Source organism: Meleagris gallopavo, chromosome 10 (assembly GCF_905368555.1).
Source record: "Meleagris gallopavo chromosome 10, MGAL_WU_HG_1.1, whole genome shotgun sequence".
Classification (NCBI taxonomy): domain Eukaryota; kingdom Metazoa; phylum Chordata; class Aves; order Galliformes; family Phasianidae; genus Meleagris; species Meleagris gallopavo.
The window spans coordinates 29,330,779-29,357,047 of NC_139413.1; the positions used below are offsets into that span (position 1 = coordinate 29,330,779).

Here is a 26,269-nt window from a genome sequence, read left to right on the forward strand (position 1 = left end):
TGGGTCTGTTCAGCGTGGGGAAAAGAAGACTAAGGGGGGGATCTGATAGATGTTTATAATAATCTAAAGAGAGGTGGGAAGCAAATGGATGAGGCCAGGCTCTTCTTGGTGGTGCATAGGGATAGGACAAGGAGTAATGGCCTAAAACTTCAACACAGGGAGTGCCGTACTAACATGCAGAAGAAATTCTCTTCGGTAAGGGTGAGGGAGCACTGGGAGAGGTTGCCCAGAGAGGCAGTGGAGTCCCCTTCTATGGAGGTATTCAGTACCCATCTGGACGCCCACCTGTGCGACCTACTGTAGGGTACCAGCTTTAGCAGGAGGTTGGACTCAGTGGTTGGACTCAGTGATCTCCTGAGGCTCCTTCCAACCCCTGCAATTCTGTGATTGTGATTCTGCAATAACCTTGAAGGCAGCCTCGGTCTCTCCTGCACATCTACCTATGGCAAGGCAGTTTATGCAGTGGTTCTTTGATTACTCTGCTTTGATGAAAGTAGACACAGAGCACAAGGATAAACTGACGTTGTCCTGAACAACAATGCCTGAACTTTGTGGTATGCGAAAGAAGAAAACTTTGTTTTCAAAAAGCAATGTTCCTGCTTCCAATACCTTGTCAAATCCCTGCTTTTCCAGGAACAAACAGTGGTGGCTGAGAGAACTCCATGCACTGTTAAGTTCTCATTCCTCTCCTACACTTTTCTGAACAAAGACCACTTGGAAACTCCCCAGCTAAGAGACCACTAACAACGGGCCTGTAGAGCAAGCAGCACATTAAATGCCATATTCCTTCTTTGCTGAGGACTTTTTTTCAACTGTTAAAGTCAACCTTAAGTAGTACACATGATCCTTACTGCCTTGGCAGAAATTAAGTCCACTGTCCAAATTATACATTGCACCCAAATATGCAGTGAGAAACAATCTTGCATCAATGCAGCAAGTGACAGGTGACTAAACAGGCTCTTGATACTGGCTTGGTTAGGTGATATCACAGAGCATGATCTTCTCTTTTAGAGCAGAAAAACGTTATCCACAGAGGTGAACAGGCAGAAGGATACACAGCTGTCACAGCCCAGTAGGAAATGCAAATTGCAATGAGTATGAAGGTGACAATTGGGTAGAACAACGTAGACATTATGTAGCCAATAGCCCTATAAAAGAAATAAAATACATCAGTAAGTTACAACAATTTAAGCAGCACACTTTTTATCAGCTCCTAATATAATCCTTTTTAGTCTGAGCTACTTGATGATGGTGGTAGCATAATCTGGAGTTAGGACCTCAGAATTCTGCAGGCTCACATCTTTACTTCAGCATTTCTACCACTCCACTTCACTGGCACCAGTATAGTTGAAGTCATCTATTTGCCATTCAAGCCTGTCTTCTATTTCTCCACTTCTGCTTCACAGATCCTGCCCTTTCAGGGTTGCAGACGTCTGAAGACATTACCCTCTACTGCCATACCCCACGCTGCTCAGATCCTATGCCTTCTCTTCAGACCCAGCATAGCCTGAAATCACTCCTTACTACTTTGTATTTGAGGACTTTTTTCACAGCCCCTTTCCTAGCTTAAGTATTAGCTTGTTTGGGTAGGCATTCAACTTCTCTTCAGAATTCCAGGACATTCTGATACCTTCCTGTGACTGTGACTTTCCTTGCATGTGCCATAGTAGAGCTGAAGTTTCAGCTGGAAAGCTGAAAGAACAATAAGCCTTGCACTGTTGAGCCCTTGAGCCCCTTTCTACATCAGGCCTGTTAGAGACTCGTAATCTACCGACACTTCTTGAGGCTCGAATGAGCAGAGTAGATGCCATTGTTCTTCTGGGAGTTGATGGATACAGCCCCCCTGGGTACTGCGGTGTGTCACAGACAAATACCTTTAGCTGGGTACGAGACACTGGGTGCGATACTGCAGAATACATTTTTTGTTCACTTAAGCTTATAGACCAGTTAACTTTACACTCGCACACCTACTTCCCCTCCTTCAAATTTTCTTTCCATTGACTCCATAAACTTATCACAAGCCTATTGGTTCCTATTGCTGGTCATTTTTCTTGTATGACAGGTGGTACTTCAGATGCCATTTGTTCTAGAGGAGGCAGTTTTCAGAACATAAAAGGTGACCAATTTACTCAGCTTTTGATGCCAAACCACTAAGTGCTGTGGGGGACAGCTGTGGGAGCTGTCACGTGCACTCAAGAGGTACATGCCAAGTTCTACCTGAGTCTATAAATACAAAAGTACATTAAGAGTCACAAAGGAGGACATAGCTTTATGCTGTCTGAGAAATAATCACTAGGTATTAGCAGAAGTTCAGTACTGCATTGTTCAGTAGTTAATGGTAGCTCTGTTAGTTACTATTAAAACCACAGACTGTTATGCAAAAAAACTGTTAACTGTCTCCAACTTTGGACTTCAGGTCAATTGTTAGTATTATAATTGTAATACTTTAAGAGAATAGTTAAAAGGTATTGAAAAACATAATTTGACTTCCAGTCATTAAAAAATATATATTTTTTTTCTTCCTGAATAAACTGCATGGTCAGTTACGCTTACAGTAATCACAGAGTGCACCTTGTGTTCTGCATGAGAGTAAAACTATTGCCCTCCAGTGACCATGCTGCTGAAAAACTGTAGAATGTTGCTACTTCTCAGCAGAAAGTTTATAACACTTCTGAAATCCTTGTAACTGTCAAGGCTATGCAGAAAATTGTTGCAGACAGTTAAAAGCATTCCTGAGTTTATGAAACAAGAATTAAAGAGTATCATTTAGTTCTGCCCATTTTAACTGCTATGCCCTACTTGTACAATGACATAAGAAAGAAATGAGCACTTGACTGAATGCAGAGCTTCAGTATTTCTCAATCACAAAAATCCCAAATTCTGATTCCTGAGCACCATAGCGCCAATAGGGGTGGCAGAAAGCGTACACAGATATACTCAGAGCTAAGTTTATGAGCTGTAGTAACAGAGCCCTACTGCCAAGGAAGATTTTTTCAGCAGGTGTCAGTCAGAGCTTAGGCCTACCTGTAATGAAATCCAAGGGGTTGATTATTTCAAGCCCTTTTCCCCTTTGTTATATAATCAGTTTTAAAAAGAACTAAGCATAGGCACTGTATAAAACAGGAACCATTGCAAATAAAGTCTATGCAGATTTCAGGAAACACAAAATGAAATCTCCTGGTCCTTCAGCTACCACATCCTGCTCTGCTTTCTCCTTTGCTCAGAGTGAAAAGAAGTGTCTTGGACTGAGCCATTTTACAATGTCCGGTCATGGAAGTCTCTTCAGATTCATTCTTGTCCACACAGAAGTTTCACTGAAGTCAGAAGAATCCAGTCTTTTCAGAATAACAGCCACTGTAACACTCCACCACCAGTATGGCACTTTGGAGACAATCCAGTGACAGTGCAAGGCTGGCAAATATAGGTTCTCAGGCTCCTATTAATATTGTACCACACTCAGCATTTCAACTGATACACCCTTTTACACTGAGAACACATAGTACCAGTGTGTACGTACTCCTAAGGCAAGGAACTGAGACATAAGAAATGTCCTATTGCAAAACAGAAAGCAAAATCTCATCAACAGAGAATGAACATTCCATATGCTATCCATTATTCTCAACAAATCCAGTACTGCGCATTTACTCCCAACATTGTAGTACGAGATGAAGCTCAAGATGATTATACCCTAGAGATCATTTTAATAAATTTTAAAATATTTTAAAGTCAGACAAACATACCTACTACCTTCCTTTAACAGTGCAATAGCAATCCGGATCCTATTTCTTAGGAAGATCAGCATCAATATGATTATGATCTCAACAACACAAAGTAATATCACTGTAGGTAACAACAACAAAAAAAGATCAAATTTATCAAGAATCAAACGAACACACTGCCTTTGTAAATTGCTTTTTTTTTACCTCATCTGATATTTCACACTACTGTTCATGAATTCCATGAGATTCTCTGCTAAAGTAGATTTCCTTCTGTGTCATTGCTGCTAATCGTCAATTTCATGTCACAACTTTTTACGTGACAGCATAGGGCAATTCTACACATAGGGAATTAGTCAGAATGTAGCACCCAAACATTAGCATTTCTACTTTTACAGGAAAAATGGAAGATAACATCCTAAGGCAAAGATAATCATCCACTTAAATATGACTGCAACATTTCACCTTAAAAACGGTTTATCCTTAGCAAATTATATTTTTCATAAACAAGCATTTTCCGAGTTAATGCTTTACTGCTACTAGTTTGCAGCATCTAGATGCAATAAGATAAATAAAAAGATGAGTTAATTTTCTCATGAAGAGTGTGTTTTCGTGATGCATATTGTTCTAACATTTAAATACACTTAAATCATTAGTTCTGTTTGTGTATTAACTCGGTAGGAGCTTCTTTAATTTCACATTAGGAAAAAAAAAAAAAAAAGAAAATCAAAGAGAAAAAAAAAAGAGCCTAGGATAGGACATTTGGAGAAATTATTTGCAGCTTCCAGTCATGCTGCTGGAATCTTACAAACTGAGTTCTGAAAGCAGAGTGGCATGTCCCAGAACATTACTTCTCTTAGCAATGTTTGAGTCATTAACCAGATCTGGTTCAAAGAGTCTGCTTCAGTCTAATTTCTATTTATGTCAGTTCAAAACCTACTTTTGCAGTAAAAAGAAAAAAATATATATCTGGACTTCATGTTGGGTAGTCTGGGTCCTGAAACACATCTCTTCTGACTCTGAGACTTATCCATAAGTTTGGGTGCTTTAAACAGTTAGATGACATCTGAACCAGCCCTCTGGCCATCAGAACTGCAGTTGGCAAATAATCACTGTGGTGCTCAGAGCAAAGTTTTTGTTATATGCATTTCAGTACCTATTTCGATACAGGTTCCCATGAAAGAAAAGATCATCAGGTTTCACTTCTCATTTCATTTCAGTTCTTTTAAGTTAATGAGACTTGTCCCATTGTAAAAAAAAAAGAAAGCAAAGTTAACACATTATGAGTTCTAGACTAGGACTGAGAGGGCCCATATTTTCTTCAAGGATATTTAATTGCTTTGCTGGGTGAAATAATTTAACTCCTGACTACCTTAGTTTACTAATCTGAAAGTGACATTGACCTCCAGATAGACTCCATACTGGCTGCTAAGCGTCAGGCAGGAGAAGAGATAGGAGAGCTACAAGAGGTTGGAGACATGACATAATACAGTCATAAGATCCTCTACAGATAGCATACTAGAAATATTTGCCTCAACAATATGTAAAAAGATGCCTCACGATCTTGACAATCCAGTGAAGACACAAAACAAAGAAAGGCGATTAACCTCGATGCTACCATTCTGTTAATTCAGCTACTCATAGGGAGAAGAAGAGTTTTATCTAGACTGTATTCCATTCACCATCCCAGCTAAAGAGCCTGCATGCCTTCTAGCAGAGCAGTAACAGCAGTGGAATTTATATTTTCCACGCATTTGTTCTGTCTTCTGTCCCTTCTTCCCTGGGGAGATGTGAACGTTGCAAGCTCTCATATTCCAGTAGAATTTTGTTTTAAATATAGGTGCACATGCCCCTGAAAGAGAAGGCAATGAAGCACTCTTGAAAACAAAGCCAACCAAATTTGTGAAGGGTCATTCTACAGTCTTAGAGCAGACACCAAAAAAAACCTGATCATAATGAGTTCTACAAAGTTCTTCAATGACCTGATCATAAAGAGTTCCACAAAGATGTACAGTTATTAATCTTATCTCCGGGGCTCTCAAAGAGAGAGAATAAGTGGACCGGGAGAGAAAAATGCCCTTTTGCGACTTCATCAGGACTAACTTCTTGCTCATTGTGAAGACAGAACATACAAGAAGTGTAATACACAAGTATGTTTCTCACTGCCATCAGCAGTGTAATTGCTTTTTTTCCCCAAATATTCTATCCTCCTGCAAAAAACAGATATTTTATACAATACAAAGAAAAAGAATTCTTCTTACCTCTCTGAGTGACGTGTTTAGAAGGCAGACACTGTAACAAGACACTGATTCATTTTCCTGAATATCCATTAAGTGATATCAGTTTTAAAGGGCACTTACTAAATGCTAGCCACGTTTGCCTCAGCTGTAGGTACACTCGGAAGTCTGTCTGGAATCCAATATCGTAAACAGTGAGGTCAGATCCAGGTATTCCTTTGAGATGATCATACTCCCAGTAACAATGCCAGATGCCTTTTAAAAAGCAATCAATATAAAATGTGCATTTCTGAAGACTGCGAAGACAAGTTTTTTTTAAATAATCTTCTACAAGCCAAGTGTTCTGTCCTCAGCATGTCAGGTAAGCAAAAAACAAAAATGCATTACTGTGGGACCAGTAAACTAAGAAATAACATATATAAAAAGAAATATCAGTACAAATGAATAGAAAGTGAACCATGGGTAGATAATTCGAGTACATATATCTGCTGTCGTGACAGCAGAGCTGAATTTTTACTAAGTTTCGCTGCCATTTAAGCCCTTCACTATTAACCATGTCCAAAACAATACATTACTTCCCCCTGTTGTAAAATTCATATAATTACTGACTTTCCTTGCCCAAGCATAAGCAGTAAGGAAAAACAGCCTCACAGGCTAGATTACACTTACCATAGCCTATAATTCCAATCACACCAAATATGAAAATCCAGAAGAGAACCCCAGCTGTGAACCTCAACAGCACAAGGAAGAGCAGGCTCACTATCATTGCAATGAACAGCCCACTGGAGAGATAAGAGACAGAAACAAAAAGTGAGAAAAGTATGAGAATCTTCTCTATCATGCACATCTGTTATTCCAAACAAAGGTCACTTTGGACAAACAAAAGTCCCAGGCTGGATGGGACTTTGAGCAACCTGGTCTAATGGGAGGTAATGATCTTAAAGATCCCTTCCAACTCAAACCATTCTATAATTCAATCCAACTATTCTAAAATTGCATTTTCAAAGCATCCTATTTGAAATGTGGAAACTAGCTTTCAGAATGTATAATTTCTGTCCAAAACCAGTCATTTCCTCTCCAGCCTACCTATGACATATCCTATGAAGGAACATGCACCATAGACCTGATTTCAATACAAGATTTAGACAGAAGTGAGCTTGCTGAATATCCGTGTGATTTTCTTGCCACTGATAATTGTGAGCACAAAATAAGACAATGAAAAGGCTGTCCTCCCACCAGTGGCAAAAAATCTTTAAAAGCTGATAATTTATGTTTCTCAATTGTTCTTTATATGCACTTCATTAGCCAAAGTTTATGTATTTACTGTTTTATGAATGGACTTTCATTTAGGCTTCAGTAATATGTGCTTAATATGTGCATGTTATAGGCTCTCACCTAGCAAAAACTTCAGCTTCTGTTTTGATAGACCCAAGTCCTTCAAAAGTAGCATAAATAGGCTACGAATGCATATTTACTTACACTTTTGCTTCAGGCAAAACACCTGCTTTTGTTTCGGTGCTATTTTTATTGATTGGTGATTAGTGAGTATTAATTGCAAGATAAAGCTAACGCTGTTCTATATTTTTTGTTCTTGGTTTTGCTGCACCTGTTGCATTGGCACTAGCAGATTTATAATAGATTTGGCTATATACTGTGAGCAAGAACTCAGAAATAATTCTTTCTCTCTCTCTCTCTCTACATATATATACTAGTGACACTTAGCAAGTATAATAGTTTTGAAAATCTTTAAAGTTTCAGTTTCGGAATTACCACATAGACAGTTCTTGCAATACAAGATGTCACCTCCTGATTTTTCCTGGTAGGATATAAAAGCTGATTCCAAATCAACTGCCATTCTACGCACGTGTGCTGTGCTGTCCTCTGCTCATGTACAAACACTGCTATAATGCAATGAAAGGAAGTTACAGTTGCTCCCTGAGTTTAAATGTAGAATTGGCAACAAACACATACATGATCTATTTTTTCATTTCTTCACACTCCGAAGTGGCTTTGGAAAATATACAGTTACTCATTAAAATCTTACATTAATATCCAATACCAAGAAATGGCATAGTCTTCAAAAATTTTCATTCCAACTGATCTTGCATCCAGGACATTGTTGATACCACTGAGAAAAGACAAACCCAAGAAAAGGTTGCTTTAGGTAGAGAAGCAGAATTTATTTAAACAACAGATAACCTCCAGTAAACAAATTTGAAATATCATTGCTAATAATATGACTATGTTACTATTACTCAGCTTCAGTTCTGTAAGTAAGCCAACGTCAATCTTAGGTATGTCGAAGAAGATTCTAAATTAAAAAATTCAGAAAAAAAATCTACACATCTCCTGATACAGCTTTATTTTAAAAGCTCTATAAGTGCTAATTATTACTAGTCATAATTGCTTATTATGTCACAAGAAAATCATGTATTGTTAAGCATGTACTAAAAGACATCAGTTGTGACTCCAGGAGAGTCTACCTGCAAGGGATATGTTATCATACATCACTTTTAGACCATCAGACACATATTAAAAACAGGAAGCACTCTCATGAGATGAAATGCCTATAGTACTAGGACAGTCCATGTTAGCAGAAAGGCTAAGCACAGGAAATAGCACAGCACACTAGGGTCTCATTTTTAGCCTTCTTCAACTTTCTTTAATGCTTTTCTTTATTTCTTTTGCTAGGAAAAGAAAAAACAAACACAAGAACTATTTAAAAGCTGACAATTACTTTGAGACAATCAAACTAAAACTTTTAGTTCCCTGCTCATTTCCGTACTCCATGGTGTTAGTTTCCCCTCCTGGGACTGTGCAGTTGCTCAGGCACAAAGAGACCATCTATTAGCAACTCTTGCCTGGACATCTTCAGCCTAAATTATTTCACAATCTCAGAATGCAACAAATGAGCAGTAAAGAATGGTAGAACCTACTTTGCAGCTTCCCTGAGGTCAGTTACATTTCTTGTTTTCCCTCTTCCATCTTTGAACGTAGTCTGGTTTGCCACAGTTAGGACACCATTCTTTGTGGAGAAGTCTGGGAAGCATCTCTTAAGAACTATTCAAAATATCAAAACAAAGCATACATATTGCATTTCATGACAAGGTTCACTTTCATCCTCTAAAAGCAGATGCGACAAATTCTATCATATTTAAATTGTTTCAATTTTATTATCTCAATTGTTTTTCACTTGATGATCTATTGATATGCTGGCTTTGAAAGATCTTGGAAGAGTCAGTATATACAATATGATATTTTTTCTACTCTGGGACATCTTGTCCTATGTTTGTACAAGTTCAGGCATAATGGAAGCATTGTTTTCAACTGGAGATTCAAAATCAAAAAACAATAGTAGTATTTGTAGTAGTTGAAAATTGTGTAAAAAATGCAGAATTACTCTGCCAGTATCTCGGCTGCTTACAAATACTGCAATGCCTGAAATATTCACTTACATGGCAATAATCAAACCAGTCTCCGGGGACAGATTCAACAAAACTGGTCACTAATGGTATTAAGACCCAAACCAAAACATAACAGCAAGCATCAGTGCCTCACATGAAAACTGCAATAGCAGTTATTGTCACTAGATATTCTGGGAGAAGAGGCAGTGGAAAAAAAACACAGAAAAACTATTTGTTAGATGAAAGGAGGGGTGAATTGCAAATGAGAATTAAAAGGAGAGATAGGCACATATTCTGCTTTGTTGCCCGGCTCTTTCCTGCAAAATGTTCAGGTTTTCATTTGGAAAAGGAAAGCAGATCACTCCTCCTACACAGCTGTTTTTTACGTAACAGTTCTGCGCTATCCTTATCTGGTTCCAACACATAATGAGACCAGGGCTCAATATTCAGTCTAGAATATCTGTCCTACCAAATATTCTGAGAATACAATTAATACGTCCCTCTTCCTCCCTTTGGAATCTTTGCTGCATAATGTAGTTTGATAGAAGATAGTAGCTCTGCAAATCAATTTTCTGACTTTTGGGTCACTATATCAATTTTTATAAGAATTCTTAACTTTTACTTTTTTCTAAGTGAATCTGTGGTGGTTTTTGTTTTTGTTTTTGTTTTTACACCCGCCCCTGGTTTACACAATGTCTACATGAAAAAGCAAACAGCAGTTTCTCATTTTCAAGCAGTGGCAGATACTCTTGGTACTACAGTCCTGCAGCTGAGACCAACTCTGAGGTCTATCAGAAATGCCTGCTAACCGTAGAGACAGAAATGTCTTCTGGCCTCTTTATTACTGATCTATATTCCTTACAGAGCCAGCATTACAAGTGAAAATTGAGCCGCACTGTAATCAGGCTCAAGTACCCTCCAAACTTTAACAGCTGTCCATATGATCCTTTGTGCATTCACAGTATTTTCTTGAAGCCAATGGGGTTGCTTGCTCATGTGCTTAACTTGAATTGTAAATTTTTTCAGTATTAGTGGTGATTCATGAGGAAGAAAATGCTCAGCTTGACCGGAGCACATGCTGAATGTTCACAGACAGCAGCTAGAAAAAAAATATCTTTATACTTTTAAGCTTTACAAATGATTGACAGTCACTAACAGCTAACAGCTCCTAGATACCTTGCCACAAAACATTTTTCAGATCGGAGTTGTGCTTTACTGTGAATACTAAAAATCATCTAAGATGTGTGTAAGAAGTAGAACCACTCACAAGGCCTGCTTGGAATGATCATCGAAGGACAATCTTCATCACGTAGGACTTGAGCAACAGACTAAAAAGGGGAAAAATAGGAATGCTGAATACACAGCAGAATAACAAAATGCCTTTAATTTCTCACTCAGTCTGACAAAATGTCCCAAATTGGGATTTGTAGCCTCCTCCCTGAATTTGACTGGTGGAACTGCAAGAGATATTCATGATGTGAGAATCCATACTGTCAATGTGATTTTGGAAAAAACTATTCTTATTGCTTTTTCTAGCATTAAAAAAATAAAAAAATCTTCTCACTTTGAGTCTGCATCTGGGTCAGAGGTGACTGACAAGTTGTTCCTTAACTCTTCTTGCTTTTTTCTCTTCAGGAGGAGTAAGAATTTAAAACAATTAATTTAGTTGATTTGCAAAGTGTTTAAAGATGAGAGAAATACCTACAGTACCATTCAGTGCAAAATAAATTTTGTTAAAGACAGATCAATTTTTATAGCGAAAAAAAATAGACTAAGTAGCTGTAAATGACACATCAGCATTAAGAACTTGGTTAAGATACTCTGCTCTACTGCTGTGGTGTATCTAAGTTCTGGAGAACACCGCCTGCCACAGTACTGCATCTACATGGGTAGCTGCAGATATCTTTGTAAGCAAACAGTAATCACTGAAAGAGGGAACTTGGTGTGCATAAAAGATCGAAGCCGTGAGTAAATCAGTGCCCAACCTTATATATGGAAATACTCCTAATATGGTGATACTGGAATAATCTAAAGCTCTAATATAGTTCAGCAAAATCAGGAACATTGCCTGAAGAATGAATGTATCCCATCACCTTTTGATACATACACACCTTGCGAGGATTGTTAAAACCAGGTCTGCAGTACTGCTTGAAGTAATTCCACTGATCTGGCCTGTATCTGTAGGAAGCTTGAACATCAATGTAGGTTGCAAACCTGTCTGGGCACTTTGAGACACAAAGCTGCAAAAAAAAAAAAAAGCAAAATACATGCATAGAATATCTCAAGTTGGAAGGGACCCACAGGGATCACTAAATCCAATCCCTAGCTCCAAACAGCACCACACAAAACCCAAACCATATGTCTGAGACTGGTGTCATCTGTGGATCCCAGTGAACTACAATAGCAAGTTTGTAAATCCACAGTCTTACTCTAAAACTGAGCCTCTTTACATGTCGGTTCTTTTTTTCTCTCTCGAACTAATCTGACATGAAAGGGGCAGGAATTAAAGATCTTACTTGCAGTTTAAAAGAGGAACTCTCAAACTAAAGTTTCTTCAGCATTTTTACAAACAAACCAACCAACCTAAAACAGGGAATTAAATCTCTGCAGCAGCAAACAGAATTTAAGAACATACTCAGTTTTGGAGATGTATGAAATAAAGTGACCCCCTCCCCCAAACTCTGTTTCAACAAAGTGCTTCATCTCGCCTGACCCATGACCACAGCCAGCTTGAACACAGCACCAGTCAAATCCCTCACAATGATCTCAGTATTTGCGAACAGGCTGAACTGTTGCAATAACAAAGTCCAAAGACTGCACGGCAACAGTTTCTGTGTCTTGAGTGTGAGTAGGTGGAAATACCAAAAACAAATCTGCTCCTGATAAAGTTTCCATTCTATCAGCAGCTGAATAGAGTTAAGACTCCTGCTCTCCCTTCCCAGAGATTTTCATCACATCAGCTGTATCAAATAATCTGTACAGTCACAGTAAATAGGTGAGACAGATCTGGCAAGGATAGGGATCAGGAGAAAGGACAAGTTGGAATGGGAACCACTTTTCAAAGACAGTGAGATAAATAGACATTTGACATCTGGAATCAGTAAACTGGTCACTAAAAAACAGCTCTCATCGAAAGTAACACTACATTTCACCAAACATTCGCAAGATGACTGAGACCAAACTATCATCTGTTGTTTATTTACACAGAACAAATACTCTGGTAGCAAGGGTGGATCAGAGCAATCCTGCCCTGAACTCCTCTGACCTACCTCAGGCCGTAATCTGTTGCTTTCCAAGATGAACTGACATAACTGTTTGCACAGTGCTCAGCAAACCAGGACAGTAAAATGGCCTCACGTAAAAAAGTTCAGAAGGCTAACTTTAATCCACACGAGTTCAGTAACTGGAGTTACTTCACAGCTTCACAATGAGTTGCAGCACAGATAAGGAAGATCACAAATTTTGGCACTAGTCCGAAACAAGCTTTCTTCAATTCTGAAAGTGCCATAAAATCTAACCACACCCAGAATCTGCTGTCACTGGGGACATACACATCTTGTACATGCCCAGTTTGGAAAACCCTAGCTGTCAATTAAAATGATTTTTTGCAGACACTTATTAGTATTGGATAGCTGCCTGCAATAAATTAATGAGTAACAAACTGCTGTATTAAACTAGACTTTTTTTCAATTCTGACCTAAAATACACAATCTGATGTTTCCATTTATTTTCTTCTGATCATAATGGAATGCAGATACTTTATGCTCTATATATAATCTATAAAACAACTGTATGGTATTTAGCTGGATATGAAAGGTACTTTTAAAATCCAAACAAATGTACGTCTAGTTCTTAGGCACTATGTCTACAAGGCAGGGAAAATCTCTGTATTCCACTCACCTGTGCTGTAGGGCACTGCAGATTAATTAACACTACTGGACTGGCACATTTCAGAATGTTAAAGTAAAACAAAATGGTCTTGTTCCTAGGGAAGTGGACATAAAATAATTATCATTATACGTATAGGTGCTTGCATATCCTACCATATTAAAATTCATAGCATACATTGGTATTTTAATTCTATTACTTTGAAGTCTTCATACAAACACACACAAAAAAAGAAAATCACAGATACTGGACGTTCTATAGCAACATATCCTTTCAGCCTGAAGTTTTTGTTCTAAAGAATACTAACTTTGAGCAGTTTTTCTACAGCAAGGGTTTAAGCTGAAACAATCCTAGGCACTGTTACATGGTGTCTCAATCGTGCCTCTAAGAAGTGCAAAGCTATCTAATAAAACATCTGCAAAACACTGCAGTCCCTTTGCCTGCACTGAACATACTGTGTACGTACTGCATACAAAATTGCTATCAACAAACTCTACATTGTAAAAATTGATTATTTTGCTGATCAGAAGGTGGCACCAAAATCATAAGCTTTTCATGGATGGAAACTGAAAGCAGCTAGCCAGCAGCAGAATGATAATACCATCTTAGAATAATGCTCCTAAATCTCCCATGATGTAGATAAAGAACAGTGTAAGGAGCTTGTGCCCAACAGTCCCCATGCTTAACAGCTCCTGGAAATCGGGGCCTTAAGGTCCTGCATTGGGGCCTCCTCTGTTTGGATTTTTTGAAGACTGATGACTCCAAGATCGCTGGATTTAAACACCTACTGTTTGAAGTGATCAAAATATGCTGTTAAAATTTTATATCTCAAAATAATTATCGACTATCCCTAGTGAGGAGGGCATACCAGAAGTCCTGCCCTTTTTATACGACTTCAAAGTCAGCTAGCCGTGCCAGGACGACGCAGTGCCCCCATGGACATAACAGTGCACATGTCCCCTCCTGGCCTGGGCTGTCCAAGAGAACACAGTACAGCTGTGCCTGAGCTGATACATGCTGACACAACACTGGCACACACTGCGGCAACACAAACGAGTTCTGCCCTGGGAGGAGGGTGGTTAAGCCAAAACCAAAGTGCTCTTGGAGTAACCAGGCTGCTACTGTCGTATTTCTTCTGAGTATCCCCCAGTCTAGGGCACACACACTGATGAGCACTGGGATTCCGCCAGCTGTTAGTCTGGCTAGATCTTCAAGACCACCATATTCCCCTGCGTATGTATCAATTACATTTCATTTTCATATATTCATTTTCAAGCTCCCTTTAAAAATGAGATTAGCTCAACTGCCTGATATTTTAGAACCCACATTTCTTTTTACTGGAGTGTGTTCTGCTATGTGCTGTTTTACAAAACACTCACACTGGCAAATACAATTCATTAACTGCTATTTCTTTAAATAAAAAGAATAAAATTTTGGACTTAAATGTCATCTTTCTTCAACAGGTAGATTCCCAATTTTTTTTTTTCTCATGTCTTAGCCCACTCGCTTGCTGATATTAACAGCAGAAAATAAAGATTAAACATAGGTAACACAAGAATAGAGAAACTGTATTGTATTCCATGATTACAAGTATGTCCTGTAGAAGGCAAACAGGCTTAGAGATTACACGGAGATTAATGGATGGCCTACAGGGAGGCACAAAGTGAACTACAAGTGATTCTCATGACAACATAATCAGATTAAGTCTCCAGGGACTTTGGAAAATCATCACTGTGAGTTAGCCTTTCTCACTGCATATGGTATCCATTTAGGACACACAAGCACATTCCATACCTCCACTTTTTCTGACCAGAAGGATTTGTTTAGAGGCGCCTTCTGGCAAGCCCTAATGCTAATGTTGCCATGAACAATTCTGCCTGTACAGTAAATTTTATTATGTACCTTTTGACTAAAATTTTTAATAAAAAATCTCCTTAATGTGGCAAATAAATGCCAAAATGCATCCTCAGTGGCAGTATTATTCCCTGGTGATGACAGGGACACTTCTGCATACAAACTGGAAATTATGTTGTAAGAAATAACTGAGGACTTTGTAACAAAGAGCAGTCGGGAATGCGAGTGGGTGACAAGAATCAGACAGAGTGATCTGCCTACACGTCACACCCAATGAACAGATGCTGTGGCCTCTGATCCCCAAACTTATTTGGCCAGTGCTTCCTGTGGACTACAGAGGGGGCAAAGACAAATGGAGGAGTGGGTGAACAGCAGGCGAGTGTGTGCAGGGCCATGAAACACACACACAGCATCACAACTCTCCTCACAGGGAAAGAGGACTCCTGTGGCCTTGCCAGCAACTACTATCAGGAATCATAGTCAGAGAATGGAACAGATTTTGTCTTCTTACAGAGCCTAGTCTGTTTCCTCTTAAAGAGTCTGAGAGTAAGGATTAGCTCTTCCTCTATCCCCTTCTCCTTTCTTTTGAACTGTCCTTTGGGCAGAGGTTTCACTGTTTTTTGCCCCAGAAAATTAAATGCGGAAATAAAGAAGCAGCAAAGAGCCATTATCAAATACTAGCTTTTGTCTTCATTCCTGCACAATTTCCAACTTCATGTAGTCAGCAGTGGCATAAAAGGTACCAAACGATTACTTTTTGAAAGGGAAACAGTAAAAATATTTATTAATTCTTTTTTCATTAGACACTCTTAGATTTTCAGAGAAAACAATGATGTAACATCTGAATTCCCAAAAGTCCAAATATAAAATACTAGGAAAACAAGATAAGTAAATAGAGCACCTGGGGGCTGATATCCTCAAGAAAGGTATGGCTACAGCTGCTTGACCACACAGTCTCCCCTCTACATACACTGGATAGGCAGCAGAAGAAAATAAGAGCTTTACTATGTTTTCTTTTAGGGCATTTGTTGCGTGCTGAAGGAAACCAAAAAACTGCAATGCTCTAGAGACTACTCTTACCCCAAGATGAATAGAAGAGCTTCCCTAGACTTTGCTGTTAGAAGATGAGCCAGCTACTCACTTCTAATGCTATTAGTGATGCAGTCTTAGTTACATTCATACTTAACTAAAAATATTCTCTGAATGATGAGAACAACTGCTCTACAGTAATAATCTGTGTTTATATTTCCTCTGAGCAACTAATCTATTTCTGAACTCTATTTGGAATACATGCAGTAAGAGGACGTCAAGTGTTGATGTCTCTTCAACTTTGCTCAAGAACCACTTGCAGACAGAGGATTTGAAACCTCATTTTTTATTCATTGTGCATGAGTCATAAGGATGGGTGTTCAGATTTAGTACTCACTCATTGAAGGTGTCCTTCTGACCACAGAACTGCCCATAGCTGTCAGTTGGGTAAATCACTTTCCTGGGATCGCCATGTACCCAAGCTGCAAATATACATATATTTTAACATTATAGTCAAGTGAACAGCAGTAATGGTAATAGTTGAAATTCACCCCTCCTGAACCGTTTCAATTTTTCCTGATGGCGACTGAAGGAAATTGGTTTGTATATTTCCTAATAAAAAGCAACGATACAAAACAAACTAACTGAACTACAATATAGATGAATCAGTAACAAAGGAAGCCAGTTCACTTTTTATCTTCAGGGCAAACATATCTGAGTTGGATCCAAAATATGAGGTAATAGACTTTAAAAAATAATGGTTTTCAAAAGGTGAAAGAGGAGGTACTGCAAAAGTTCTGCTGGTTTACAGCCACAGAGAAACACGGAGTTGACTAAGCAGACAGATTATTCTCAAACAACCGCATGGAACTGAAATCCATGGGATTACCCAGGTATGACAGAAATACCCCAGTTGTGACTGAATCCAATGGACTCCATTTGCAATAGGAATGTAAACAAAAACAGACTATTTAAATCAAAATATTTCCTGTACTCTCACTTAGTAATTATCCCATTTTTCAGTTAACAGGTCCGTATCTGACAACTTACACATTACATACATAGCTAGTATGTACCACAGGCCTGAATGGGAAAAGAAGTTTATGTTGAACTTCCTTCCTCCAACTTAAAACAAGCCTTCTTTCTCAAGCCATTTTCACCTGCTTTGTTATTTTCTTCTGAGAACGAAGTGCACACCATGCAATAGTATCATCATTTCTAAGCTACAGCGTGCAGATCTGACTAAATTCCTTTTATGACTAGCCAATGACTGGTCTTTGAATTACTGACTGCAAACTGCTGATCTGCAGTTTAAGTAACAGAAACCTCATTTCTTGAAGTATCATCTGAAAGTGGAAAATGTAGAACATACTTCCTTATCAATACCCTGAGCTAACCTTCTAAAATCAGATTGCTAAAGAAGTGTAAAAAAAGGCCACTGATCCTCTTCCAACCTTTCTCTTGAGACTGTGTTAAGTGCAAAATATTGCCAGCATTACAAAGATTTTAGTTCTTACCTTCCCACTCTTGCAAAACATACTGAAAGTGAGGAGCTCCCATAGCACAAACTTCAGGCTTTGACCTATGCACGCCATCTTAAATTTGCTTCTCTGTAATTACCCCATTTTTTCTCATTTTTACAGTATTAAATTTAGCCCATTAGGAAGCTGTAATTTTCCTCAAGGACATTTTGGTGAGAATAACTGTGCTTACACTAATGCTCATTGTATGTGCAGTAGAGACTACCTAGACAAGATCTCAGAGAGCAGACTGCAAATTTATTGGCATGTTTGGGACGGATACACAGCATATCTTGGGTGACTTGCAAATAGTTAGAAGATTGTCTACCAAGAGAGAATCTGTAATGCTACCTTTCACCTCAAATGGTTTTAGGTTACCAGTATGAATACTCTAGTTCATTCTAACACATATTAGTTTGCCCATGTTTTGGAGTTTGTAAATTAATTTGCTGCTTGGTATCAATTAATTTCTGAACATCTAGACTGAATGCATTTCAGATTAACTGTGGCATTCTGATGCTCACAGAAAGTTGATGTGCTTCACTGATGTTAAACTCCATTGAAATTTTCATTCATTAAATCTCACTTACTTATTTCATTCGCACTAGCTAATGGGAACATTTAGGAGGTACCAGATAACTCAATCACACTTAAGTGTACGACATCAGAAAGCAGGCAGCTCTCTGATAACTACCTTGAGTATACTTTCTTCCGTTGTGACTTGGGCAATAGGGAGTTTTCCTTCTACTTTGATACGACTTTGTTTTTCATACACTTAAAAGTTTGCTGCCAAATGGACCAAGCTCCTATACAGATCCAAAAAGCCTTTTGGTTTTTAGTTCTCTGCTGTTAAACGATTCTTCTACACCAATCAGTTTTTCTAGGCTCAAACTTTTTATTTTTAACTAATTTTTGCTTGGCACATTATTTTTCTCATTTGATCACATTTTTTTTAACACTATCTAAGCAGGAACCAGCAGAGATAAACTTCACCACATCAGAGCCAAAGTTACTTCTCAATAGAAATGCTATTTAGACTGCTTTGCCATTGTCAAACTGTCTAAAACTTCTCTTGCTTGGCAGTACCTGTCCTGTGCCCAAGGCGTCAGTCTCGATTTTAATCTAAAATGATTTGATTTTTAAAGAAGTAATTTAGCACACTTTTCTCTGTGAAATTACACCACTGGGATCAGCTGCCAGGTGGACGTAGCTGCCTGTAAGCTAAATTCCAGAGAAGAGCTAAAAAAACCACTAGTCTGCTATAGAACATAAGCATTCAGCATCTGATTAACTGTGCAGAAGAAAGAGAGGGAAAATTACCAGCAGAAGAGAAAATATGCAGCTTCATTAATTGTCTGTCTCAAGGCTTAGCCATCAAGATCAATAAACCTCCTCCTCTGACACTTTCTTTGCAAACTGAACAATGACAGTAAAAGGATCTATGTGATAAACACAGTTGTTCTTTACTGGACTAGGTAGTGAAAAGTAAGTATCTAATTCAACAGGGGGAAGAAGGTTATCACAAGAACTAGCCTGACAGAGCAGCACCATGTTTTGTGTGTTGTGCTGCATTGTTGACAACTCACCATCAAACACTAAATGAAATAGAACCTAGTCATATAGGATTTTTTTTTCAAGCATGTTCTAATGCTTATAAGGCTGCAGGCTGAGTGTTGGCACAAACAAAAAGAAAATGAAAATAGAAAGCAAAAGAATAGCAGAACCATATATACAATTGAGTTGACCCTCAGAGCAGCAATTATGACACCACAATTTTGTTTTCAGTAGAGCTGCTGCTCTATCAGTTCCCCTGCTGAAGTGGAGCTAATACATGTGCACAGTATGAAAAAGAGCTGTTGTTGTATATATCACATACATCCTCTTTTTTATGCTCTAGAACTATGCCGTTGGTTGTGAATGCCAAGGAGAAAATTAGAAGAGGCTTTGGTGTTTAAAATTTTGGATTTTCAGTCGCAGCAGCAGTGATAAACCTGCATTTATAGCATATTTCTTAAAACAGATTAGGTGGGGATCCAGATCATTACTGACAAATATTCAAGAAATTACAGAAACGTACTGTTTACTGTCTCTATGACAAGCCATAAGGCATAATTCACGACTAAGGAGTGATCTATAATTAATTTTTTCTTAATGTAAAATGTATTTACAGGGATGCATTCTGTACAGGGCTGATCCCTGGAGTTGAGCCAAAGCTGATTAGACCTTTTACTTCAAAATAAATCAGTGTAAAAAGAATAGCTGAAGCACCGTATTAGAAAATTTGAAAAGCAGGGACCATGTGGATCTGGATTTGGAGCCGGGATAAATGGTTCTAGACTGAGAATTTGAATCTTCTCTGTAAGAAACGAAGACAAAGTCACCAGCTACAAATTTGGTATCTGTCCCGGGAATAGGTTCTATTTCTAACCAATATTTCACAAGGTTTGCAAAAGAAGGCTGTTCAGATGTTTTGTGTCTAATAGGAAACTCCTACATGTGCAGAGCAAAGAAAATGACTAATTCACTGCTTTGCATCACATGCAGAAAATTGGGCAGTCATCTGTTATGTCCTTCAACACGCAGTATATGGGATTCCTCGGAATCAGCACATGTGAGGTTGACAAAGTTCTAGCCAAAGCATTAGAGGTTTATATAGCGCCAGAAAGGAAGCCAGGACTTTGAAGCACAAGAACACTATTCAGCTAGAAACTTCCAGCGTTTTCCTTTCTGCTTGTCCAGATGCAAGCGCTCAGAACATCGCCTGTCTGCACAGAAGCAGGCCATCAGCCACCAAAGCATTTGTACCTTCAAGAAAACAACAAAAGTTCCTCTGATCTGAGTCCAGCTCCTTCCGTTTTGGCCTTGTGTTTGAATACTGACAGAAGGACAGAGCAGAACATCGATGAAGAATCAAGCAGACAGGAAGAGGACAACAGCACAGACACCTAGAACAGGCTGCCCAGGACCATATCCAAACAGCTTTCAATATCCCCAAGAATTAAGACTGTGCAACCTCTCCTCTGTACTGACCAGAAAATGATAATACAGAATAGCAAAGAAAACTAACAGCTTTTCTTAACTCTAAGGCAGAGCTACAATGATCTTTTACAGGTAAACTGAAAGAGTTTAGGCAAACACGCAGACACACATTAAGTACATTTTATAGTATTATTTCTCCCTTCACACATATGCGTTTATGCAATTCTCTCACACAAAATAAAACGATTATTATGGATCAATAAATGCCCTGACGCGCAAGTAACTCTGGATCCCAAACTAAATGAAGTTATCACACTGAAGTTATCACTACTCACTGCTCACATATGTTCTTTTGGTAATCTTCAGAACAAAAACCCTCGTAAATATCAAAGTATTCAGTTCTAACTTTTGCTGTCAGATTAATGACAAATGAAAGGATTTTCCACAACAGTTACTATGATTTGATAATTTTCCAATCATAGTAACTGTTGTGGAAAATCCTTTCATTTCAAAATTTCAAACATTTCATCAGTAAACACATTTGTTTGAATTTCTCTCTAATTACGACAGACACTGAATGTTAATTCACAATTTGATTCTAGGCAAGGCAGTGTTTATTGACCTGAAAGCTTTATGTAGATATAAGCAGAAGGGACATGCCAGTTAGAAGGAATAACGTTCACAGAGTTTCTTATCATTGGCACGAGAATCCACTACTATATACTATACCTGTGTTTACTTACCTACAATTCCTAATGCAATGTAACCCAGAATGACAACTATGAAGATTACACAGCAAATAACATCTGTACAATGCCTAGGAACAGAAAGGAAGACTTTTTAAAAATAAGGGGTCTAATACAACCCTTTGAAAACACCAAATGTCACATCTGAATATACCACATAAACATATCTGCATCTGCACTTACTATTTTTTAAAGTCTTCCACTAAATCACATTTGAGATGTTGAGGTCCTGCTTTCACTGCAAGATGCTTATAAACATCCTCAGTGTGCCCTTTAAAACTGGTATCAAATTTTATAAACAGTGTCTTGAGATGATGACTCAATACAGCTTATCTGTATTATAAGCAGGTTATGAATGGAAAAACAACAGTAAAACTAAGAAATACAGCCCATCTGCAACTATCCCAATCTATGCATGAAATTCTTATCCAGCTGCTTGACTTCACCTAGTGGAACCAAAATAAGCTCTACAGAAAGAGAAAAAAAGACGTTGTGGAGAGGCGCATCTCCATTTACAGACAAGCAAAGAACAGCATTCTCTGGACTGAAAACCGAGGTGCAAGTATCCAGTCCAACTAACGTCTTCTCTTTATTGTCTGTCTATTCAGCTTGTGCAGGCAGAGAAGTAGAGATGTGGACTACCACACGTTTTTCTCCAGTGTCGGACCTTGATTAGAAGCATTCCAACAATGTAATTAACAGGAAACATGAACTTCTAAGAGGGTAAGAGAAGGGCAAGTATGCATTTACGGAGACAACAGGTTCTGGTGAGCAATTTTCTCCTTCACAAGCTAACATCACAAGCCTTTGCTTCTGAAGACATGTGGCAGCATACCAGTTCATTCCTCATAAGCCTTCACAGGTCTCACTCATTAAGAAGTATTTGCGATTTCTGGTCTCCTAAGTCTACATTATTTCATTAGCAAAGAAGCATATTATTCACAGGAGGATGTACTACCTTCATCTTCCTCATCTGAAATACTTCCATCTCTGTTACTGACAATTTACTGTTTATCTGGCACAGTTTTGGTGACGAGCAGTTTGGACAGCCTAAAGGTATGTGAACTTTGTAGCTACCCTGCCTGGGCAAGTCCTATCAGCAGAGGCACTCGCTGCTGCTCTCTGTTCTTTCCTGTTAGTAATAAATGGCTTCTGTACTGACCTGATCAAAGTTGTATTCCAGTTTTCCATGATATAAGACTGAGCAAAAGTCACTCCAGAAAGCGTAATGCATGCTTCATTATAAAGTGAAAGTAAAGGATTGCCTTCATAAACACAGCAATGTTCAGCTCTCCTTGCAAGTCTACACAAGGAGCCAAGTGGATGCAAGCTGAAGCCTGAGCATGAAAAGAAATCTCATAATGCAATCTCCAATGAAAAACAGTAATTTTTAGTGTCTATCATTCTTTCCATTTTCCAATCTGCGTTCTCCTCTTATAAATAACCATTATTCTGTAGTATAAAGGAGATGACCTTTGAAACAACTGCAGAACTTTGGAAGTATTTTCAGGTGTGGAAAACAAATGAAAAACCCTGTATCTCTAGGGAGATAGTTTCACCATCTCACCAAAATAAATGTTGAGTAAGGCAAAGCTGGTACAGATTCAGGGTCAGTATGACAGTTATCTAATGAAGAACAACTGCTTAAAGCAGAAGAAACGAAGCCAAAAATGCTGTTCGCTCCCTGAGTTTGTTCACTTTGTTGAAGCTTGGCTCTCACTCCATAAGGGAAATTTTTAAGAGATGGAAGATTTAATAGGAGGAATCTCAGGAGAAATGAGCCATCATAAATATTCTAATTACAATTCATATTGTCTCAAAAATCTCTTCAAGTGTAATTCTCAGAGGTCTCATTTTATGATAAATGAATACAATTAACAGTTACACTTGTTTGTGCTATATCTTACTTTGAAGTTTTGCAGACCCATCACAGACAAGTACCCATAAACAACCAGAATGCAGGACGTTCTGTTCTTCATAGAACATTCATAGGACACAAACTCCTGTGCAGTTCCTAGCATGTCTTAAATGTGCTGGGGGCCCCAGACCTGGACACAGTACTCCAAATGGGGCCTCGTGAGGGCAGAGTAGAGGGAGGCACTTGCCTCCCTCACAGCCATTGCATTTATTCCATTTTAATAAAATATGTTTGCATGAAACATAACCAAACTCCACACACAAACCCCTTCAGAATTATGGCACTAGCAATGTACATACGTATTGCCTCACTGAGCACTCCTATTAACCCCACTGCTCAGTACTTCAACCACTGCAACAGCTCTGCTCTCTTCAGAAAGAAAAATCAGTGAAGTCCATATAAATGTTCCTCCTTGCAGAGTAAGACTTAGCTTTCTGTTTCTCAGGTTTTCAGATTTTCAGTGGTTTGAAGGATCATTCGGTGCTCAACAACTTGTGAACATTTATACTCTACTGTACCTTGAAAAGTACATTAACTTCAGCAGCCGCTATGATAGGATGTAACTGTTCTCTGTCTATGTACCTTTCATCACTGGCATACACAACTTGCAGCCTCCTGATATCCCTCTTCATTTTCAAAACTGAAGAGAAACTTATTCCCTGATTACAGAAAGTTGACAATGAGGTTAAGAGCAGGTCAATTTATTTTATGAGCTGAAAGCAAAGATAGGTTTATCCACACCCACACCATACACACCTAGTTGTCCTGGATTTGGCTGGGATATATAAACCATAGAGGTTTGTATGATGTTGTGTTTTGGATTTATGGTGAAAAATAGTGATGAGAGCACATAGATGCTTTGGCTGCTGATGGGCAGTGCTTAAAGAATCAAAGACATCTCAGTTTCTCATGGTCCGCTAAAGATGAGGCTGGAGGTGCACAAGAAATGAGCAGGAGACACTGACCCCAACTGATGAAAGGGATACCCTACACCATTTGACACAATAAAAAAGGGGGAGGAGGAGAAGAGGATGTTACCTATGCCTTTGTTTTGTTTTGCGTGCGCATGCAGCTTTTGCATTACTTAACAAACTGTTTTTATCTCAAGCCACAAGTTCTCACTTCTAGCTGTCAGATTCTCTCTTCTACCTCACTGTGGGAAGTGAGTGGTTGTGTGGTGCCAAGCTGTCTGGGGGTTAAACACTCTAATGTTTCTCCTACAGAAATCTCAAAGTCAGAAGCAAATTCAGAGCAGAACACCATTTTTCTCCTCTTGAACTCTTGGGAATATATTCTGAGAAAGCATTTTACTCATCAAAACTAGCTAATCCTTATTCACTTTATTTTACTTACTTAATTGGAAAAAGGAAAGTAAAAAGACACATTCATTGTCTTAAAAAAATCTTTAACTGCTTCAGGGGTATGTCTGTCATGTACTGCACTGAGTGCACTGATGACTCCACGTGGTCAGACAAGTCATTTGGGTAGAAATTGGCAGAAGCAATAGGTTGAATCTGAACCCAGGTGCACCTTACTGCAAAGTAAGCTCTCTAAGCAACATTTTAGGAACCAGTGCCAGATGGCATACTGTACAGTGGAGCAACACCTTCAGTATTTAGTGAACTGATCTCTTTTATGTTGTTTCCAACAACACTGTCTCACCAGAACATTAAAAATGCACTTAACATGTGTCGTAAACCAGTTATGGGTCAGTTTTTACTTTACTTTCCTCTTAAGAAGCCGCTGTGGAATGGTAGAATGTACAACTAAAACAGCACATACATACACCTGAAATTGCAGTCATCGTCACAGCAATTGTGCATCACTAACAGCAAGCCACAGCACAGAATGGTTTGGGACCTCTAAAGATCAACCAATTCAGATACACCCCTCAACTCTGCCCCTGCAAGGCTCCATCCGGAGTAATGTGTCCAGATCTGGGGCCCCCAGCAGAAGAAAGAAATGTGGCTATGGGAGCAGGTCCTGAGGAGGCCATGAGGATGCTCAGAGGCTGCAGTACCTCTCCCATGGAGACAGTCAGAGAGTTGGAAGTGTTCAGTCTGGAGAAGAGGAGGATCTGGGGAGACCTCACTGCAGCCTTCCAGTACTTTACAAACTTTGTAAGCTTCCAATACATTATAAACTCCAAGGGAGTTCATAAACATGAGAGAGAGTGACTTTTTACTTGTAGTAATAGGACAAGGGGGAATGGCTCTAAACTTAAAGAAAGGAGATTTACGCCAGATGTGAGGATGAAGTTCTTAACCCAGAGGTGATGAGGCACTGGCACGGCTGCCCAGAGCTGTGGGTGCCCCATCCCAGGTGCTCAAGGCCATGGATGGGACTTGGGCTGGTGGTTGGCAACTCTGCCCATGTCAGGGGGTTCAGAACTGATGATCTTTAAGGACTAGCCCAATCTAAGCCATTCTATGATTGCATGATTTGATACAAACAATATAAGGTTTACAAAACTGGCATTCACACTGAAAGAACTTAAAAGCACACACATAAGTGTGGGAAGAGTAGTCTTTTGGATTAAAGAGAATTTCAGTATCAAATTCATATGTTTTATTGACCAATTTTTTTTTTTCCCTTGCTCACTGCAAAACTAACAGAATAAAACAGAATGACTTAAGATATTTACCTGTTATGAATAGGTCCTCTGAACTTTGGGTCGAATTTCCTTGGTTCACCTGTATTTAAGATAAAATAACATAAAATCATGTCTTTGTTAAAAATAAAATCTATATATAAGGGTTGTTAACAACAATCTTTGAAGAACATCTTCCATAAATCCCCATTTACTCAATTCTGTTAAAATAATTTCATGCAGGCATTACCAGTAACTCACAAAACAACTACCTGGTTTTGGTTTCAGTAGTCAGATCGAAGTTGTTTTTCTTCAAGCTTAAAGAAATTGGAGGGCGTCCCTTCTACCATGTGATAAATTTGACATACATCCTAGCACTACATCTATC

The 26,269-nt window shown here is 38.7% G+C and overlaps 1 protein-coding gene across 1 annotated transcript in view; it reads right to left on the reverse strand.

The window, feature by feature from the left end:
* SLC44A5 (solute carrier family 44 member 5) overlaps positions 1 to 26,269 on the reverse strand; it is a 60,157-nt gene that overhangs the window by 15,888 nt on the left and 18,000 nt on the right. The window contains exons 2-13 of the mRNA XM_085231678.1: positions 25,936 to 25,984; positions 21,371 to 21,444; positions 16,526 to 16,610; positions 13,258 to 13,342; positions 11,469 to 11,597; positions 10,625 to 10,685; positions 8,890 to 9,013; positions 7,998 to 8,081; positions 6,623 to 6,735; positions 6,077 to 6,208; positions 3,741 to 3,840; positions 1,056 to 1,148 (exon numbers count right to left, since the gene is read on the reverse strand). Of these exons, the coding sequence (XP_085087804.1) occupies positions 1,056 to 1,148; positions 3,741 to 3,840; positions 6,077 to 6,208; positions 6,623 to 6,735; positions 7,998 to 8,081; positions 8,890 to 9,013; positions 10,625 to 10,685; positions 11,469 to 11,597; positions 13,258 to 13,342; positions 16,526 to 16,610; positions 21,371 to 21,444; positions 25,936 to 25,984 (1,129 nt within the window). The remainder of the gene's footprint in view (positions 1 to 1,055; positions 1,149 to 3,740; positions 3,841 to 6,076; positions 6,209 to 6,622; positions 6,736 to 7,997; positions 8,082 to 8,889; positions 9,014 to 10,624; positions 10,686 to 11,468; positions 11,598 to 13,257; positions 13,343 to 16,525; positions 16,611 to 21,370; positions 21,445 to 25,935; positions 25,985 to 26,269) is intronic.